The 20,484-nt window shown below is 58.6% G+C and overlaps 2 protein-coding genes across 13 annotated transcripts in view; one reads left to right on the top strand and one right to left on the bottom strand.

Moving 5' to 3' along the window:
* STX18 (syntaxin 18) overlaps positions 1 to 12,443 on the top strand; it is a 131,429-nt gene extending 118,986 nt beyond the window's left edge. For 4 of the 11 annotated variants that reach the window (XR_006597242.1, XR_006597249.1, XR_006597248.1 and 1 more), the window contains 5 exons: positions 492 to 561; positions 2,209 to 2,289; positions 11,139 to 11,297; positions 11,554 to 11,969; positions 12,129 to 12,443. Coding sequence is in view for 3 of the 11 variants with exons in the window: in XM_045056594.1 (XP_044912529.1) it covers positions 492 to 561; positions 2,209 to 2,289; positions 2,993 to 3,075; positions 3,752 to 3,920 (403 nt within the window). In the remaining 8 variants the exon portion in view is untranslated. The other 7 variants (XR_006597246.1, XR_006597247.1, XR_006597244.1 and 4 more) reach the window with 6 other exon arrangements.
* The window catches only part of NSG1 (neuronal vesicle trafficking associated 1), a 31,758-nt gene continuing 15,613 nt past the window's right edge, over positions 4,340 to 20,484 (bottom strand). For both annotated transcript variants that reach the window (XM_045056597.1, XM_023253315.2), the window contains exons 4-5: positions 12,490 to 12,600; positions 4,340 to 5,715 (exon numbers count right to left, since the gene is read on the bottom strand). In XM_045056597.1, coding sequence (XP_044912532.1) covers positions 5,512 to 5,715; positions 12,490 to 12,600 — 315 coding nt within the window. In that variant the 3' untranslated portion in view covers positions 4,340 to 5,511. The remainder of the gene's footprint in view (positions 5,716 to 12,489; positions 12,601 to 20,484) is intronic.

Genomic DNA, 20,484 nt, shown 5'->3' with positions numbered 1-20,484 from the left:
ATACGTTTTCAGACAGAACCGGAGGACTTTTCCTTTCGCCGGGAAGTTGGTTTGGGTGGCAGCACCCTGCCCCTCGACCTCCTGGGCGGTAATGACATTGAGTGGTCGGCACACGCTGGCGTTCTGAGTCTCCGCCGCGTTACCGTGGTTACCGGGCCGGGTACGGGCCTTAGCATTCGAAGGCTGCCTGTTGCAACCAGGGGTGCAGACTCCGAGGCAGGGGCACCGCGGGTCAGCTTGCAGGGGAGGGCTGGTTCCGCAGTGCAGCGTGCCCCCTAAGCGAGAGACTTCAGAGGAGAGCCAGGAAGTGCAATGCCGGCCTCCTCCTTCCTGAGCCTGACGTGGTGCCCCCCCCTCCCCCCCCCCCCCCGAATGATGTGGTGTCCCCTCCCATTTCTCACTTATGTGGTCCATTTAGAAATGTGTAACACTCCTGCTAGGACCACCACCTACTAATAGTTGTATGTAATTTTTTTTTTTCTTTAATGAAGGCAAATCGAAGGGAGAGTGGTTGAAATTTCCAGGCTCCAAGAAATATTCACAGAGAAGGTTTTACAACAGGTAAGAAAAAAAAAATTACGATTTAAGGTTTAGCTAAAAAGAATCTACTGTGACATCTACTGTGACATCAGGGTGCTTGTTCTGAGGTTGCCTAATCCCTGCAGCCATGTGCCCCTAGCCGCGTGGGTTAGTACAGCTCCTCACGTGAGGGCCTCCTGACCCCCCGGTGCAGCCTCTGTGCGGGGCAGGGAGGGAGCTCTCTGCACCTGACCCACTGCTGGCTGGCCCAGGCCGGACTGGGTGGGAGTCCAATGCCCACAGAGGAGGGAGTTGGGTAGATCTTCCTTCCGGGTGCCTCTGAGCTAGTTTTCCCGTCTGCAAATGGAGTGGCCCTCGCAGGGCCGTTGTGAGGCTCGGAGATAACCCACAGGAAGCACCCAGCACACCTGGCGGGTCAACAGTGTGACTTAGGGCTCACACTTGGCCCTCTCGGAACGCCAGGTCCGTGCCACCTCAGGTGTCCCGTCCACACAGGAAATAGGGTTGTTCTCTGAAGGGGATTTTCATGTTATTTCTTCCTGCCTCCAGTTCTGAAACTCGTCCGGCCAGTAACTGGCAAAACCTTTAGGGACCCGATAAATTTATCCTTCTTTTTAGCATCCACAGACCGTGGAACAGTTTCAGAGTCAAAATCATTTCTGCTGCATTGTGTTAAACTGTCCCAGTTGGCCTAAGACCCTCTCGCCCCCACAAAACCTGCCCGAAACCTCACAACCAGAGTCGAATCGCTGTAAATTTAGGTATGTGCAGTCTGACGGAAAGTTCGGGTTCACGAGTTACCCTTTCTAACTACATTGAAGGACCAATTTAAGCGTGTATGTGCTAAGCCTCCACTTAGAAGCCTGATGGCTGTCACTTAGCCTCCTGACCCATAAAACAGCTAAGTGAGCTGTCCCTGTCAGAGCACACGACTTGCTTCCAGGGACAGCTCAGCGTGGCAGGAGAGCTCAGAGGCCACGTTGGGTCACACACACTGGCTCCGATCCAATCCTGACTTCCAGTGTGTCAGGTGACCCGGGCACCCCAGCCACACTGCCCTCTTCAGACTGGGCAGATGTCCCCCCCGCACTCTCAGGGCTGGGGCTCGAGGTTCCTGACGCACTTCCAGCTCGTGGCAGGCTCTCAGTACACGGGAGCTGATGTTCTTACGGTTTAGGTTTTTTTTTTTTTTTTTTTTTTTTTTTAAGAGAGACACAGATGGCGAGACACGAAGCGCTCCCCTGAAGCTAGCGTGCGTGTCTGAAAGCACACGCATCTGGAAGCTCATGTCTCTGGATTTCATAAATACGCGGGGGACCAGAGGGAAGCCCCTGGCATGCAGTGGCTGCTACGTGTTGGCAGCTCTCGCGTTTGTCCCTTCTGGCCGGCAAGTGGCACAGGAGGTAGCAGCTGGGGGTGGAAGGGCGACAGGCACTGGGTTCTGGTCCCAGTCCTGCCACGTGGTTGCTGTGTGACTCTTGGCAAATTACTAAACTTCTCTGAACCCTGACTTTCCCTTTTGTACAACGGGGCTGTGCCTGCCCCTCGGGACCCGGCGAGGACCCACAGGCTCCCGCTTGTAAAGCCCTGGCTGCTGCTGGCTCCTGATGTCCGGATGCTCGGGGAAGGAGACGGTGGTCGGGTCTACCTGTTTCTCCTCTTCCATAGGAAGCCGAGATCGACAGCATTCACCAGTTAGTTGTAGGGGCGACTGAGAATATCAAGGAGGGCAACGAAGACATCAGAGAGGTGAGTACCCTTGGGCCCCCCAGGCCCCACCGGCCTCCCTGTCCGGGCAGCGGTGGTAGTCTTGCGGGCAGTCAGGACTGCGTGAGAGCCTTGCCGGGGCCCAGCTTGCAGGGCTGACCTCCTAACCGTGCTGACCCCTAAGACAGTCACATTTCTGTCCTCGCCAAACCCGGGACACCTGCTATTACCAAGACACAGGACTCACCGCCCTCCAAAGGAGCGATCGGAGGCACACGAGGTCACTCTTGGCAAGGGTTGGATCAGCCACCTGCACCAGGGGTGGGCGTCACCGGAGAAGCTTGTTGGACCCCCCACCCCGAGGGCCAGAGCCCTGGTCCCTGTTTATCGAGGCCACCACAGTGGACTCTGTTGAGTGGACGTGGTCTTCTGAGTGTGGTCCTCGGTTTGGGTTGACGTGGGACCATTCCTGGGCCACTACAGCTGCCGGGCCAGCCGTGGGGCTCTTTTTAACCCTGGGCCCCGCATGGGCCGTTTCTGGGTGTTTGCTGGGAGAAGGGTGTAGGACGTCTGAATAAGGGGGAGACACCTGTTTGTTTTCTGGTGGATTCTAAACCCACTGTTTGGCTCTGCTTACTAATTAAGGTAAGCATAAGCTCCAGGGTAGGGAGTGCGTGTGGACACACGGAAGGCGTGAGCACTCCTCAACCCAAAATCCTGTGCTCCTGCCCTTCCCGCCCCCCAGGCCATCAAAAACAACGCCGGCTTCCGAGTGTGGGTGCTCTTCTTCCTGGTGATGTGCTCCTTCTCCTTGCTCTTCCTGGACTGGTACGACAGCTAGTCTGCCCTGCTCGCTCCTGGCGCATGGGGCGCTGTCGAGGGTCTCCGGCATCGGACCAGGGCTGTGCCCAGATCCTACCACGTTGGGGGGAGGGGGCGGTGGCAGAGCTACGTGCTCCTACAAAAGGGACACCCAGACCTGTGGTCTTAGCCCGTTTAGTAGCTGAAAAAGAAACTAATGAACACAAATTGACAGTGGACTGCGTGGCACTCCTGAGGCAGGGTGGAAGAGAGGGGGTCGTTACTGGCTGCACCCAAACTGGCGGCCGACGTGGAGGGGCTGCCCGGAGGCGGGGCTCAGGGAGGCACCGACCTGGCCCTTCCAGTGGCTTAGGGAAGAGTGCTGGGTGATAACTTCTCACGGCAAGTGACCATCACTTAGTTTCCTGTGGCTTCTTGTCTGCCTGAGCCAAGTGCTGCAGAGTCGCTGCGTTGTAGAAAACTCCCCTTTGCCTCACAAATATAATAAATGCAACTACGGTTACTTCGTATAATATCAGTGGGTCCAGATACAGAAGGTCAGCGGACGCCTGCCTGCCCGTGGGGGAAGGGGTGTGGGGACAGACCCTGGGCCCTCAGCAAGGGGCTGCTGGGGCCCAAGGAGCATTTGTCTGCCCTTGGGCCTGCGCACCTGTCCCTCTAGAACAGGTGTTCCTGTTTGCAGTGGGAACCACATCTGTGCAGAGAGCATGCTGGTGTTCACGGGGCCCCACCTCGGTGTGGGTGCCGATGGCTCTGAGTTGCCCCCTGCAAAATCGTGTGCTGTGTATGCAAAATCGAGAGTCTGTGGTGCAGCCACAGGGACCCTTGTGTTCTTTCTCCGCACAGAGTGAAAATATCAAAAGTTACATGTGAATGGATTTACAGTCAATAAAACGTCTACTAGAAAATACAAAGGGGTGATGCCTTAGCAGTGCGTTTACGTGGGCTAGAGCTTTCATAGATGTATCTGTGTGGGAGAGTTTGGCACGTAGTCAGTGCTTCTCGTGCGTGCTCACATCACACCCTCACAGCACGCGGCTCTAGAACACGCGCCCCGGCTCCAAGGCCACGGTCATGGTTGCGAAACACCCTCCATAATAACATCCGGTTCTGGAAGCATATTTCAGAAAGCAGTGATGGAGCTGGCCGTGGCCATCATGCTCGTTTGCAACAGATCTCAAACTCATTGCCATTTATTTTTGACCTACTGAAAACAGTGAAACTTCTGACATGTCCACCAGAAACAGCACAGATAACATGGAAGAAAATGTTTGCGGATGCCTTGTTTCCATTTAATGGTTTTACACACGTAGCTTAGCTAACTGGCAATTTTGTAAACATATCCTTTAATGTCAAGATTCAGCTTGAAATGTAACTTCTTTACAAAGATCGTGAATTGAAATGTCCTCAGTGGATCTGCAAGTTGCCACGCCAGCCCCTCCCAGCCTCCCCTGCCTGCTTCTTACATGAAAAGATTTCTAGTTCACAGAATAAAAATCAGTCTTGGCTTCCCAGCAATTACGTTTTGACTTTGCCAACACAAATAAGGTCTTAAAAACTAACTCGCTAACAGGGCTGTTGGTGCAAATTTACTCATTAACAGGACAGAACAAAAAAGACCAAAGGGTGTCGCTCCTATTCAACACGTCACAGAGCAGACGGACTACCTACAGGGGCCCGGACTTCCTCAGGCCCGTGGCCCAGGGTCCTCCCACAGCCCCTCACCACACGTGCTGAGACACTGGACCCGGTCTACACGCGCCGGCCTGAAGCACGGTGCTCTCCGCACCAAGGTGCCAGCCAGCTCCAGGGGGCGGAATAGAGCCTCCCGAGCGGGCCCTCCTGCGGACACTCGGCCGCTTCGGAGTGGGCGCGGGGAAGGGAAGGGCGCACCCGCTACCGGACGTCCCATTTCCTTCCTTCTCTGCACCTCTCACTGCCACACATCATGGCGATGGCCCGGCTGCCGCCTGATTGAAGGTGGGAAGAGATCTGAAGTACAGCTTGCTCTTAACCAAGTGGGGACCCGTCTAAACATGGCTGTGGAGTAAGGTTTGCAAACAGCAGCGCGGTGGGGAGGGGGAGGGCGATAAAAAAAAAGCGATTCCACGAAACGCATTATTTATCTGAATCCAAACCCCTTGCATATCCAGTGTAAATTTACTTTCTGATGGCATCCCATAAATCCCAGTAAAGCAGCTAAATTAAGATTCCTTAACATGGAACGTGGTGTCACAGCTCTTTAAGCAATGCTGATGTGCACTTGATCTTATGCCCATGAGCGGTCGGCAGCAAGTTTTATTGGCAAAGCAGCATTAGCAAACAGAAGCGGTTGCACCATAAATGAGTAACCTCTAAATTATCGGTAATTATATTTAACGAAACGTCCCTCCAAGTCCCTTTGTTACCTTCGAGTGACACATTGTGAGGAACCTGCCCGTCTCACTGAGCTGACTTGTCAGCGGCTTCGGTCTCCTGCTCGGACAGTTTCTCTTCCGACAGAACCGACATCCAGGGTGAGACGGAGCGTGTGATGCTCTGCTTGGCCAGGTTGTAGTGGTTGATGACGGTGTAAAACTTCTCCCGGGCACTGGAGTCTTGCTCCGCGTAGTAGCTCTCCAAGCCTTCTGGAATGCACTGGGTGTTCTGAAAGACAAGGGGCCGTGGAGACGCACGTCTCAATGCTGCGGGGATGCCGGAGGGTCTCCGGTGAACACCCCCCAGGTGTTTACGGGGACCTTCCCTGGGCTTAGAGGAGAAACGCAGCCCAGCCACTGCCTGCACTGGTCCCACCGCGACAGGACAGACATCTTTAGCGAGGCTGTGACGCAGCGGGGCTTGGGCTGCAGGGGCACGATGAGCTGTCCTGCTTCGCTAAAGATCTTCCACTAGTTGTCATTTACGTTACATCTACTAGAAAATACTTTGGACCTGTCTGCTGGAAACACAGATAGTAAAAGAAGGGAAGTCAGGAAAACCTCCTGGGAGCTGGATCTTTGGTAGGCCTTCTCCAGAGGAGGGGGTCGGAGGAGGGCACGCCCTCGAGGCAGAGGAGATGGGCCTCACAGGACAGGGCCAGCAGGGTGAGGAGGGCACTGGGAAGGATGACCGGGGTCAGACGGCCACACAAGGGCTAGAAGTCCCGTCGGGGAGCTGGTGTGACCTTGTGACCCAGAAAGCAGGAGCCCAGACAGCAATACTTTGGGGGGGGGGGGGCCAAGGGAGTGGGCTATCCCAGGCAGCTGTCCACGAAGGAAGAGGCTTCATCCCTACAGGCCACGGAACCCTGAGGGGGCCTGGGGTGGGGGAGTCCAGTCCATAGCTCTCATCAGCTGGTAAAACGTCCAGGACCCCAGAGAGATCCTGCACCCAAGGCTGCCTTTCCTGGTGGGTCCAGGAGCCGACCCAGCTGACGTGGCCCGGGCACACCATACACGTGCAGCTCACCGGGCCCACGAGCCAGGTGGGCGGGGCTGCGGATGATCGGCTTCCACGGCGCATTCTCCCGAGTCAAGCAGGCGCTTGGTGCTGAGCTAATAACTACGCTTCCCAGCTCCTGGCAGCCAGGCCAGAGGGACGGGCGTGGACGCCCACCCTCCACCTCTCCCGCGGCCCTTTCTCGCTGGCTTCGACTGCCCAGAGGCGGAGAATGCCCTGAGGGGCTGGCAGGGCAGCACAAGACACAAGACAGAATCGGGGCTCCAGGATGATCTCACAGAACTGCCTCCCCCCCCCCCCCCCCCCCCCCCCCCGCCTTCTGCCCGGAGCCTTCACGTGAGAGAGACGGACCTCCCGCCTCGTGGAAGCCACGTTACCTGTGTGTCTGAGCAACCAGAGCAACACACGAACGCCACGGCCTCTTCCTCAGTGAGGGGAGACCACAGCAAAGACGGGTGCCTGGCCTCGGCCACTTCCACACTCACCAGGAAGAGTCTGAGGACCCAGGCTCTCTGCCTACCGCTAAGGGTCTGACTCAGCACCTTTGTATCCTTAAGCCTCCCCAGACGATTCTGAGGCTCCGCATGCTGCACGCGGTGTCTCGGCCAAGGCCGCCCCGCTGGCGGGTGCACCGCCCGCATCTGAAGCCCAGGCACCATCCACGGCACTCTGACCAGTTAACTCCTGGGGCTTCGCAAGACGCCCAGCGGCGCAGACCGTCCGTTCACCTCTCCTGGGCAAGCGCCTAGCGGAGAAGGTGACAGGATCTTTGATGACATCACCTCTGGCCACCTCGGGCCATCGCCAGGCCGGCCGGCCACAGCTGCTGCACCTCAGACGTGGGCGCTGGGAGACACGAGTGCCGGCCCGGGATGCACCAGGGGAGCCTCCCCCTGGCCAGGGCCCAGCTCTTCCTCGGTCTCTAAAACCCAACGGCAGGTGAAGAAGGCTGCTCCTTGAGATCTGCCCGCAGACGCAACGCCCACCTGCCACTTCCCCGGCAGCAGAGAAAACGGGACTGGGGTTCCGCCACCCATGCTTCCTCCTCCCGACCTGCTTCCTCCTCCCGACCTTCTCTCTGCACCTGACAGCTGGCCAAGCGCTTCCCATGCACGTTCTCTCGCTGCGAGGCAGGTGCCGTTAGCCCCGTTTTCCAGCCGGGGCAGGTGAGACCCGGAGACGCAAAGGCACAGCGGAGTGCCCAGCGCCCCACATGGTGTCGCCGTGGGAGGCCGCCAACAGGTGACCCGCTGGACGCCCGAGTCGAGCAGAGTGAGAAGTGAAACAGTCTGCCCCAGGGCCGGCGGGGCAGAACGTTCTTTTCCCGGAGCCCCGGCAGTGTCTGGTTCAGCCAGAGCTCAAGCCCCAGCTCGGGCGCACACAGGCCTCGGGAACGCGGCTCAGCTCCCCGCGCGCCCTGCCTGCCCTACCGGCTCAGCCTTCGGCACCTTCACAGGCGAGTGACACACTGTGACGTCGCCCTCTGAACCCCGAGGCCTCCGCAGTGGGCGGCTCCACACAGCCCGGCCCCTGCTCGGTGCCAGAAACAGCAACACAGGGCAGAGCACACGACTTGTGCAGAGAGAGCAGGGATGACGCCCCCGTCACAGAAAAGCTCCCGCCGCTCAGACGTAGCGGCCGCTCGTGACCGGGGTCCCTCTCCGCCCAGATGGCTCTCCTGGGATGCCGGCCTCGTGTCTAGGACGAGGATGGCTGGGGGTCGGCTCTCCCTCGGGTGGGCTGTCCAGCAGGGTCAGGAGCTGTGCCAGGCACCAGGATCACCGAAAGGAACACGCCAGAGCCCGGGCCACGGGCCCTACGCTACCTACTAGCCCCCGTGCCCCTCCCCGGGGCCTTCACTCAGGAGACCCGGGCTGTGCTCCTCTGACACCGAGAAGTGGCGGGTGTGGCCCCTCAGCGGAGCGAGGTCGGGGCCTCCTCGGTGTGGCTGCTGACGGATGGAGGCTGTCGTGCCTGGTCCGGTGCCCGGCCCACGAGCTACCGTTTCATCACTGCTGGGTCTGGGAAGACAGCGAAGGGGTACAGACAGCACTGGGGTCTCGCAGGGGTGGACGACACGTCCACACGCCTCTGTTCCCCAGGACGGACCTGGCATGCCAGGCGGGTGCCGTGGGTACTTCCCTGTTGGGTAACCCAGAGACGAGTGACCGCCGCGGACAGCGGAAAGGGGACGGAATGAACGCATGCTCTCCCCTCAACCCGGTCCTGCCCCGCCAGCGGAGAACAGTCCTCCTCTGGTCAAAGGATCAGAACCACCTTCCGGGAGCACGGAGGACCATTTCCAGAAGAGAAAGGACAAAGGACTGCGGCATGCCCCACACCCCGCTCTGCCTGTCCAGCCTGGCGGTGGGCCAGGCGGCGGCTTCAGAGTCGGCCTACGCTGCAGGCCAAGTTCACCGCAGTTCCTCCCGCTCTGAGCCTCAGCGCCCCCCGTCTACGAGATGGGGCCAAGGGGCCCCGCATGCTGGGTGGCCATGAGGACTGTGGTCCGCGATGGGCAGCTCGGGCAAGAAGACAGGATGTGTCCACGCTCACCCACGCCCACATCCGGGTGTCAGGAAGCAGCCGCCCCCGTCCGGCAAGGCAGGTGGCCCCCCCCCCCCACCAGCCGCACTGCCACCTGTGCTCCGTCCTCTCCCCCTGCCACTCGCCAGCACCCGCCGGGCAGTGTGGGACTCCACTCCGGTCCGGGACAGGGCCTCCAGGCCTAAGAGAGTGGCCCTGCCCTCGGGGCACCAGGCCAGGACGAAGGGCGGTTCTGCCACTGCCCGCACGCGGGCCGCAGGAAGCAAATGCAGGGCAAGCACCACGGTGGGCAGGTGGCAGGTGAGAACCCCAGTTGCGAAGTTGCATGGGGCCAGGGGCTCCCCAGTATGTTCTGACCCGGCCCCCATCAGGCCAGAATCACAGCCACACGTCCCCCTGAGGGGGGCCCTGCCCCTCATCTCTCAGCCATGAAAGCAAATGACCGTCACACCAACGAGGTAATCCGAGGAAGCGTGTTCCAGCCCTGGGACACGGTCAGCACTGGCAAGTGTTCCTCGGGCACGAACTCCACCGAGAGAACGGGCGTGTCTGACCGTCTGCGTCAACACGCAGGGCCGGGCAGTTTCCCAGTACGTGGAAACCCTCCCGTGAAACTCCTATGACGACTTCACGGTTTCAAGAAAAAGGCAGGAACTTAGCACCCGCCCCCGCCCCTGCCCACCCGTCAGGACGGGACACTCTGGCGGGGAGGCCTGGCCGCAAGGAGCCTCCCCTCACCCGCAGCACAGGTGCCTGCCCTCTGCTTTGTGCCAGGACCTCTGCGGCACCCGTGCCCATCAGCCCTTCCCACGGGCCCCCCTCCGGCTCTGGGGTCAGCAGGACCCAGCCCAGTCTGTGGCCTCAGCCCAGGAGCAGGCCCTCGCCACCGCGGGCAAAATGGACTCCTCACTCAGTCTGCACCCTAGGTGACCTGGAAGCGGTGACCCCGGGCACGCGCAGTCACCCTGGCCGCCTCTCTGCCTGGCACTGGGTATCTGCCTGTCTGCTTGCCACTTGTCTCCCCACCGGAACACCGGCCCCACGGGCAGGGCCTGGACTCCTCCCGTCCTGCACCACACGCCTAGCACCCAGCAGGGCTCCCCACAGGAAGCACTGAATAAATATGTACGAAGGACCCATGGGGGGTGACCTTGGGGCACAAGGAAGATCGTGTCCGTGCTGCATCTAACCACCGATACAACGGGGATCTACTGGTACCTACCCAGGTTTGGGGGAGCATTCGGAAATCCCCGTGTGAAAACCCCTGTGAACCGTCAGGTCTGTGTGTGACGTGTACAATCGCAAAACAGGCGGAAAGGCAGGGAGGGGACTTCGGCACGCATCGCACTTCTCCCCGCTCCAGCTTCAGCCAAGGGCTCTTGGACCCAGGCTAGTAGTTCTCCAGCCCTCCAGCTGTGTTTTCCAGGAAGGACATCTGCCCCCAATTAGATGGGGGAAGATGCCCAAGTCCCAAGGGACGCAGCTACAGAACACTCACTTGGTGCCAGCTGGGCACCAGGATCACCCGTCCGGGCCTCTGAACGCACAGGCACCTGCCCCCTTCCCTGCCAGGACTCTCAGAACCAAGCCTTCATCTCTGACTCCACCTGCCTGTGCCAGCAGAACTTGGCCTTGCAGGGAGGGCGGGGCAGCTTCAGGCTGCACCCTCCTCTTCCGTGCAGGACGCGTGCCCCGGGCCCAGAGAAAGAGCCAAGACGCGGACCCTGCGTCCTCCTGATGGAGCCGCTGGCCCCTGTTCTTTGTGAGCAGCCCGTCTAGTCCCAGGAGGCTGTCCTCTGCAGACGTGGGTCCCGTCAGGGCACCGTGCCCACATCTGCTCTGCTTCCTCCCCATGACCTCGGCCCCCCTGCGTCACCCAGCCCTGGACCAGGCTCTCCCCTGCATCCCAAAGTCACTCTTCAGCCTTATGTCATGTGGGTGTCCTCTCCATCCCCAGCACCCTGCCGAGTCTCTTCCCAGGCTCCCTGCGGCAGCCTCCTGGGCCATCTCGCCAACGCTCCAGCCTCCCTGGGCCACTGAGTGTGAGTGGCCGTCCTGTCACTCCCCACCCCCCTCCACTCCAGGGGCCTCTGCCTGGCACCAGAGGTGGTGCACAGACTGGCCACAGCTGGCTCATCCCCCGCTGCCTCCAGGCCGACCCTGCCTGCGTTCTGCCATCAACCGTGTTTGCCGCTCCCCTAGCCCACCTGGTCCGGCCCGGCCGGCCTCCGGAGTCTGCTGATGTACGTACTCAGTCAAGGCCAGCCCTGCCCTCCTCCAAGCCCCCCCAAGGCCTCTGGGCCGGTCTCCTCTAAACCGTGGTGCCTCCTGAGCCTCCAGATAGCCTGGCCCAGGGTGTGGATGGGTCTGCTGAAAGGGTGGGGTGTGGGGGGGTTCCCCGGGTCCCCACGCAGCTCCCTCACTGGCCTCCTAGAGGCAACCTGACCACCCCTCTAGAAACTGCAGCGCCCGACCCTGCCTTGCTCTTTGGTTTTCCAGGGCTCATACCCTAACTCAGAATACAACCGATTCCACGCGTCTTTTGAGGAGGGCAGGGAGCTTCCCAAAGGTGGGGGTCTCTACCCGATGGGCCCCGGCTGTGCTGCACCCGGAATACCAGCGGCAGCCACTGTACGTGGCAAGCACAAAATGCATACCTGCCGGCCGGGGGAGGGCCGCAGGATCAGAGCACTGCGCACGGGCGACATGCCGGGAAGCGGGAGGTCTGTTGAGCCTGCTGCCCCGTGCGAGCCTTCTGCTCCCTCACGGCCGTGAGACCCAAAGCAAAGCCACCCAGTGACGCGACAGACCAAGCCTGTCCGTGTACGTGCTCAGCACGGGCTTCTCCGGCTTTGATTTCGGCAGCACCGGCCCCTGGAAATGGTAGCTTTTCCCTTCACGCTGGCTCTCGAGAGGTCAGAACCAAACGTGGGGGGTCGGGGTGGGGGGCCAGATGCCGCGCTGTGGGAACTGGGAGCAAGTCCACTGGGAGTACATCTTGCCTCCTCCTGCCTTCCCTCCTCCCCTCCATCTTCTCCACTCCTCCCCTGTGTAACCCTCTGTGCCACTTTCAGGCTTTCTGGAACAAGGCCGCGTCACATCAGCAGAGCAGGCATTTCCGCCAGCATGGAGAGCTGGCCAAGCAGGTGCCGGAGGGACAAGGACAGGCACGGGCGGGAGGTGGGGCATGCCCAGCTCTGCTCCCCTTCCCTCCGGGCCTCTGCGCACGCCGCGCCCCGCCCCCCCCAGCGGAGGTCTGTTCCCAGAAGCTGCCTTGTTTACAGCTCCACCCTGCCTTCTCCCCCTGCCCCTCTGCCTCCCTCCCCTGCTCCCTTCCACAGGGGCCCCATCGCAGGCCACCCGAGGCCAGAGCAGGACTGTGTCCCTCGGAGAAGGCACGGGGTGGGGGGTGGGGGACCGGGGGCGGGGCCTTACCTTGAGGACGAAGCCGTCGGGGCAGGCACGGTCATATTTGTACACCTTGTAGACGACCAGGAAGACGACGCAGGTGAGGAAGGCCAGGGCAAAGAGGACCAGCACGGAGACCTGTGGGCAGAGGGGGGCCCGTCAGGGTGGCTGCGAGGACCACGTGTGGGGCGGCCCGACAGACGAGAGACGGTCTCTGGAGGGACGCAGCTGGAAAAGCCCCAGGAAGGCTTCAGCTGCATCACGTTCCACTGGACGTTTGGTACCGTCTGCGTTTTTCACGATCTCCACACGCCACCGTTATTTTAAGTGACCCGTTTTTAGGATTCCAGGCCCTGTGGGGAGAGCTCGGGTACAGGGATGATCAAGCGTCACGGACACTTTCTGCCTGCTGCCAGTTACTGAGGTGACGCGGCAGCCACCGGCTGTTCAGATGTCTCCTGCACCTGGGGCCCCAGCCCTGCCCTCTCGAGCTGGGACCAGCTAGGCAGGAAAGACAGGATCTCGGGGGGCCCCCATCACCTCTGCCTTCAAGTTTCCCGCATGCTCGGTTAATTGTGTCCCTCCCCAGAGGGCAGTCCCCACGAGCCCAGGTGTGGTGCTCGCCGTCACGGAGCGTGTGCTCCTCTGACATTTGCGGATCAACGTGTGACAGAACAGCGGGCGATCCGGCCCCCGCGGGAGGACTCAGGGCATAGGGGACAACGCGACACCAGGTCCGGGCACCGGAGGTGCTCACCTGGCTGCTGGGAGCCCCCTGGCAGGGGCAGAGCACATCCAGAGGCTGAAAGGATGTGCAAAGGCACGGCCGGTCAGCTCGGGGGAGCGGGAGCCTTCCTGCTGACGGGCTGCCCCTCCCCACCAGGTTACAGAGGGCTCTGAGGCTCCTGAGGAGGGGGACAGGTTCAGAGCCACACGGCCCTGGGTGCTGGCACAGAGCAGCCCCCCTCCCCCCGGGGGCAGGGTGGGCACAGCTGTGCCGCTTCCTGAGGCTGCACAAGAGGCCCAGGGGCGAGCCCTGTCCTGGCCTCAGGGGACCCGTGCCCGCGTCTCCCGACACCACGGGGCCTCAGTTACCGTACGAGCTCTCCATCTGGGAAAGCGGAGGGTGGCGCTGGGCCTCACGGGATGTGTGGGGGAAGTTGGTACGCGCTGCCCGCTCACCTGGAGGACAGACGGACACTGGCCCCTCTGTGAACCTAAGTCACCAGCCCCGTGCGGCCCCCTACACCCGCCCCAGGCACCACGGCCCTGGTCTGACCGCTGGGCTGTGCCATGCCACGCGGAAGCCCCTGAACCTCTCTGGTCCCCAGGCCCCTCGCCTGTGACACAAGACGACACTTCCCCACCTCCCAGTTGCCATGAGGATACGAGGGAGGAATGAACTGGACAGACGCCCACGAGGAACGGTAGGAACTACCACGGCGAGCGTTTCCCTATCGCTGGGCCCTGCCTCCACTTCCCGGGCTCTCCATCCCCCAGCCTTCAGAGTCCTTCTGGGCCTGCAACTCGGCCTTGGCCGGACCCGGCCCAGTCCAGTGCTGGGCGGCACGGAGGTGAAGGGTGCAGCCCACTGTGCCTTCCTGGCGCGGTGCTGACACTCGTCACGCTCCAGGCAGCTGCCACGCCCTGGGGCCCAGGGGCACCCAGACTTCTCCCTTCTCCCGCACGCCCACCCCGGCCACCGGGCACCGCCTCCCCACCGCTCCCACCTCCCACTCACTGCAGCCGGGACACTTGTCCCCTTGTCCAGGGAACAGCCCCTCAAGCCCCAGGCAGCCAAGAAGTCTCCGCATCCCCTTCCCTGAGGCCCTTCCTGCCTATCCCTAAGTCCCACCCGTCCCCATTCTCTGCCCCCCAAGTCCCTTCTTCCCTTCCCGTGACCTCGCGACCCCCTCATCTGGACCGTCAGGGCTGTCACCCTAAGGGTCAGAGGCCCTCCGCCTGCCTGGACAGCCCGTGTTGCACGTGGAGCCCGTGCCTGACACAGGGACAGGAGATGAAGTCACAGGTTCTTCAGGGCTCAAAGCGCCCGCGGGAAAGGCCACTGGGTTCCGGTGGTGACTGCACTACACGGCAAGAACGCAGCCTCAGACCCCAGACGGCCCAGGGAGGCCAGAGGCGGCAGGGCGCGGAGCTGAAGGAGGTCAGATCTGCGCGGGGGTGGGGGGGGTGGGTGGGAGGGGTGGGGGAGGGCGGCGGCCGGGACACCCAGGCTTTCTGGCAAGAGCCGCCTTGCCTCTGGCGACACCTGGGACGGGCTCCTGCCCACCAGGGGCAACGAGAGGACCCGGCTCCCAGGCCCGGTGGGAGGGCTGCAGACATGCACGGTGCTCCTGAGGACGGCGGGCGCTGCGGAAGGACGTGTCTGCCCTGGCCGCTGCCCCCCGTCCCCACCGTCGCGCCCGCGCGGGTGGCCCGGCTCACGGTCCAGGCCGCAGAGCCCCCCTCACGCCCGCGCCCCGTCCTTCCCGAGGGCCCCCCCACCCCCCGCCCCAGGCTCACCCAGGCTGCTGCTCAGCCGCACCTGCCCTGCCCGGGACCCAGCCATCTGCTGGCAGCCCCTGGGGGCAGCTCGGGGGGCTCCGCGAGGTCGAGAGCAGCTGCTGCTTCTGCCAGGGTGGTCGGTGAGAAGAGCTGTGTTTGACAGAACTGGCTTCCTTCACAAGCCTTCGTGTTTTATTTTGGGCATTTGAAAACATCGTTCCAAGAAGTCCAGAGCACAGCACACAAGAGGTTAAGAGGCCCTGTTAGAATGTTACCTCCTCGGGGCGCCCGGGGAGGGGGGGTGGGGGCTCAGTCGGTTGAGCGTCTTGACTTCAGCTCAGGTCACGATCTCACAGTTCATGGGTTCAAACCCCATGTTGGGCTCTGTACTGACAGCGTGGAGCCTGCTTCCATTTCTCCCTCCCTCGCTCCCTGCCCTTTCCGCACTCATGCTCACTCTCTGATAAATAAAATAAACAAACAAACAAACCCTTTAAAAAGTAAAATAAAATCGGGGCACCTGGGTGGCTCAGCGGGTTGAGCATCCGACTTCGGCTCAGGTCATGATCTCATGGTTCATGAGTTCGAGCCGTGCGTCGGGCTCCGTGCTGATAGCTCAGAGCCTGGGGCCTGCTTCGGATTCTCTGTCTCCCTCTCTCTCTGCCCCTAACTCACACTTACTCTCTCTCTCAAAAATAAACATTAAAAAAATTTTTTAAAAAGAGTATTATCTGCTCAACAAAGTATTAGACTGAATTCAATAACGCATTAAAAGGATCACACAGCATAAGAGGGTACACCGATTCCAGGGAGGCAGGCACCTTCAGCACCCACGACGTGATACATCACATGAATAAAACGAAGGATAAAAAACACATGATCATCTCAGCAGATGGAGAAAAAGCATTTGACAAAATTCAATATCCACTTACGATAAAAAACACGGTATAGAGGGAACACGCCTCAACATAATAAAGGCCGCACAGGACAAGCCCACAGCTAACGTCATAATGGTATAAAGCTAAAAGCTTTCCCTCTAAGATCAGGAACGAGACAAGGATGTTGACTCTCACCACTTCTGTTCAACATAGTATTGAAGTCCTCACCACAGCACCTGAGAAAAATAAAAGGCACCCAAATTGGAAAGGAAGAAGTAAAACTGTCACCCTTTGTATGACGACATGACATTATACATACAAAACCTTAAGGACTCCACCAAATCACTCTCAGAACGAATCAACAATTCAACAAATTTGTAGGACACAAATCAATACACAGAAAGCTGTAGTGTTTCTATACATAAATAGCAAACTACCTAAAAAAGAAAACAATCTCATCTGTATTTCCATTTAAAAGAATCAAATACCTTGGGATAGATTTAACAAGGAGGTGAAAGATCTGTGCCTTGAAAACTTTAAGACGCTGATGAAAGAATCTAAAGACACAAATAATGGAAAGGTAGTCTGTGTTCGTGGTTGGGGAGAATCAACATTGTTCAAATTGCACAGAGCAATCTACAGATTCAGTGCAATCCCCTGTCAACATCCCAGTGGCATTTTTCACAGAAATAGAACAATCTTCAAATCTGGATGGGACCACAAAAGACCCCGAATAAGCAAAGCAATCTTGAGAAAGAAGAACAAATCTGGACGTATCCTGCTCCCTGGTTTCAAACTATATTACAAGGCAACAGCAGTCAAAACAGTCCGGTACTGGCATAAAAACAGAACAGAGAACCCAGACATAAACCCACACATAGTCAACTGACTGACAACAAAGGAGGCAAGAACATACACCGGAGAAAGGACAGTCTCTTCAATAAATGGTGTTGGGAAAATTGGAAAGCCACATGCAAAAGAATGCAACTGGACCGCTTTCTTACATAATATGCAAAAACTAACTCAAAAGCAATTAAAGACATATGACCTGTAACCATAAAACTCCTAGAAGGTTAAGGCTCCTTGACATTGGTCTTGGCGATGATTTTTTAAATCTGACCCCAAAAGCAAAGGCAAACACAGGCAACAATAAATGAGTGGGACTAGATCACACCAAAAAGCTTCTGCACAGCAAAGGACACCATCAACAAAATGGAAACGCCAACCTCCTGTGTGGGAGAAAATACTTACAAGTCATGTATCTGACAAGGGGCAAGAATCCAAAATATGTAAGAACTCCTACAATCTAATGGCCAAAACCCAAACAATCTAACTTTTTAAATGGGCAGAGCATCCGAACAGACATTTTTCCAAAGGAGACCTGTGGATGGACCACAGGACCGTGAAAAGGCGCTCGACATCGATCATCAGGGAATCAAAACCACAGGGAGCGACCCCTCACACCTGTTTGAATGGCTGTTACAAAAAAGATAAGAGACAGCAAGTGCCAGAGAGGATGCAGAGAAACAGGAAGCCTTGAGCACTGGTAGAAAAGCAAACCGGTGCGGCCACTCTGGAGGACAGTATGGCATCTCCTCCGCCAGTTAAAACCAGAATTACTATGTGATCCAGCAATTCTGTTTCTGGGTATATACCCTAAAGAAGTGAAAGCACGGACTCAAACAGTCGGTACGAATACACCGTTTTCATATCCGCCTTATCCACGGCAGCCAAGACGTGGAAGCAACCTAAGTGTCCATGGATGGACGAGAGGGTGAAGAAAAGGTGGTGTGTGTGTGTGTGTGCGTGTTGCGCGCGCGCGCGCACACACACACACACACACACACACACACACAATGGAGTAGTATTCAGCCAGAAAAAGAAGGAAATCCTGTCCTTTGCGACCACAAGGATGGACCTTGAGGGCATTATGCTAAATGAAGAGAAAGACAAGTACCTTATGAGCTCGCCTCTGTGTGGAATCTAAAACAAAAAAAACAAGTTCGCGTGGGGCCCCTGGGTGGCTCAGTTGGTTGGGCCTCCCACTTCGCCTCAGGTCATGACCTCACAGTTCATGGGTTCGAGCCCTGCATCGGGCTCTGTGCTGATGGCTCAGCGCCTGGAGCCTGTTTCAGATTCCATGTCTCCCTCTCTCTCTGCCCCTCCCCTGTTCGCACTCTCTCTCTCAAAAAATAAACATTTAAAAAAAAAATGTTTGAAAAAAATTAAAAACAAAACAAAAAAAAGCTTGGAGATACAGCGACCAGATCGGTGGGGTAAGCGAAATGGGTGAAGGTGGTCAAAGGTACAAACTTCTAGTTTTAAGGTAAGTAAGTCCTGGGGGTACGATAGAGAAGAAGAATACTGTGTTGTGTGTTTGAAAGTGGCTAAGAAATTAAACCTTGAAAGTTCTCATCACGTGTACAAACTAGCTGTGTGGTGATGGTGTTCCCTGGACTCCATTTTGGTGATCATTTCACGACACGTACAAATAACGGAGTCTCTGTGTCTCACTCCTGAAACTAATGGTGTGTGTACAACAGTTCGCAATTAAAATCCATACACACGCACACACGATCTCACGTCCTAGGGCAGTCTTTAACCTGTCCCTTGAATTTGGAAGCCGTGACTGTGTTTGGTTCACGGCGCCCCATCTGTTTAGGTTTAAAAATAAGCCCCATCTCTCGGCGGGGCTGTGGGGAACCACTCTCCTCCTGGAACCCGGCCTGGGCCTTGCAACCAGGATTCCCAGGCCTGATGACCGAGGAGCCCACGGAACCAAGGAAAGCGAACGTGACGGTTCCCGGAGGACTCAAAGGAGGGAGGCAGAGAAATCCAGGGACAGTCGGGAGGCGGCGCCTGGTGTAGCAAAGCCCTTCCCCTGCGGGTTGTCCCACTCTTTCCCCCACACCTCTGCAAACTCCAAGCCTCTCCTGGGCCCCAGGGTCTGCACAAACCTGGGAAGTGCCCCATGGTCAGAAGAGAAATGTGGGTTTCCTACTCACCACCTGGCATAGGGCACCCCTGCGGTTATCGTGGCCTGAGGAGAGCCCCGGACCTTTCCAGAAAGATCCCCAGCCGGCTCAGAATTGGCTCCTGGCTCTGCCACCTGCCAGCTGTGTGCCTAAGCAGGTCACCTGCGTATCTTATGTCTGCAGGCAGGGAACAAAGCCTCGTGCTCTTCCACGTTCATCAGGAGAATGACTAGGGATCAGGGCTCTGAAGAGAGGTCAGCCTCATGTGCTAGGCCCATTATGGGTTAAACTGTGTCTTCCCCTCCCCAAAATACAGAAGTTCTACACCCTGCTACCTTTGAATGTGGTCTTATTTGGAAATAGGGTCTTTGCAGATGTGATTAAGTTGAGGTCATTAGGGTGGGGCCTAACCCAATTTGACAGTGTCCTTATGAAAGGGGAGACAGGACACAGAGACCTACACGCAGGGAGAAGCTCGAGAAGATAGAGGGTGGGAGGGACATGTCTGTAAGCCGAGGGCCACCAGGAGCCACCAGAAACTGGGAAGAGGCAAGGAAGAACTCCCCTCCAGCCTTCAGAGGGAGCACGTCCCCGCCAATACCCGTATCTGGGCTTCTGACCCTCGGAACGGAGACACGCCCCGTCTGCTGGCTAAGCCCCCAGCGGTGAACCTGCCACGGCGGCTGGAGCTGTTTCGGGGAGGGGGGGGGGCCCAGGGCTGGCTCGCGTCCCCTGAGGTGTTCTCTGTCTGCTGCCATCCCTGTCCCTTCCCCAGCACGCCAGGTGGGGTCACCTGCTCTCCTCCTCGCCCTTTGAAGCCCTGGCCGGGCCCCTGCCTCCCCTCCAGGAAGGCTCTGGAACATCCCAGCGTCTCCCAGCACCAGCAGCACAAGCATGGACACCGCACAGCCCAGCATCTACTGTTTCTGTGCTTCAAGTGAAACGAAACTGTGTCCCAGTTCGGAGAGTCTCACCAACCTCCCTGCTCCCGTGAGACAGCTAGGCACATTCTAGAAAGAAGCGTGAAATTACTTAGAGCCGTTTCGTGGGAGTACCCTTTAGGCTGTTTCCTACGTCGACACACCCTGACCAGAAGCATCCTGGGGAGCCCCCAGCGGCCCCACCTTTCAACCAGTTCCAGAATAGTCTGACTAGAAGACAAACTGGCCACTCGCTGCCCAACGCGTGTCAAGAGCCCTGGGTTCCAGGCCCGCCAGGCCCACACGCATCGTGACTCCGGAAAGGGCACGTGGCCCCCCTCCACCGGGAAGTGGCCATGCCAGCCCAGCCCCCGGGTTTAACAGTGGGGAGCCCAGGAGACCCCAGCTGGGCAGTCGGGGGTGGGCAGGGCGAGCCCTTGCTTCACAAAGCCCATTCCCTCACGGTGTTGCAGCACCGGGACACGGAAGATGCTCAGAGACCATCGCATCTGGCACCTTGATGTGTGACGGAGGCCCGGTCGCTGAAAAGGCAGCACCTTCGAGTCGAGCCAACGAGACCCCCAGGTAGTCCGACGAGCCCAGGGACACACGCAAGCAGCGAAGCAGCAGCCACGTGCAGTGGCCCAGCCTGAGCACAAAAACAGGGGTGGAACCATGGCTGTGTTAGAATCCCAGGAGCCTCTGAGGATCCCAACACCAGGACCCCACCCAGAGCGAGGGAGA

Source organism: Felis catus, chromosome B1 (genome assembly GCF_018350175.1).
Source record: "Felis catus isolate Fca126 chromosome B1, F.catus_Fca126_mat1.0, whole genome shotgun sequence".
Classification (NCBI taxonomy): Eukaryota; Metazoa; Chordata; class Mammalia; order Carnivora; family Felidae; genus Felis; species Felis catus.
The sequence above is the reverse complement of the archived record's forward strand: the minus strand, read 5'-3'. Positions and strand labels throughout refer to the sequence as shown.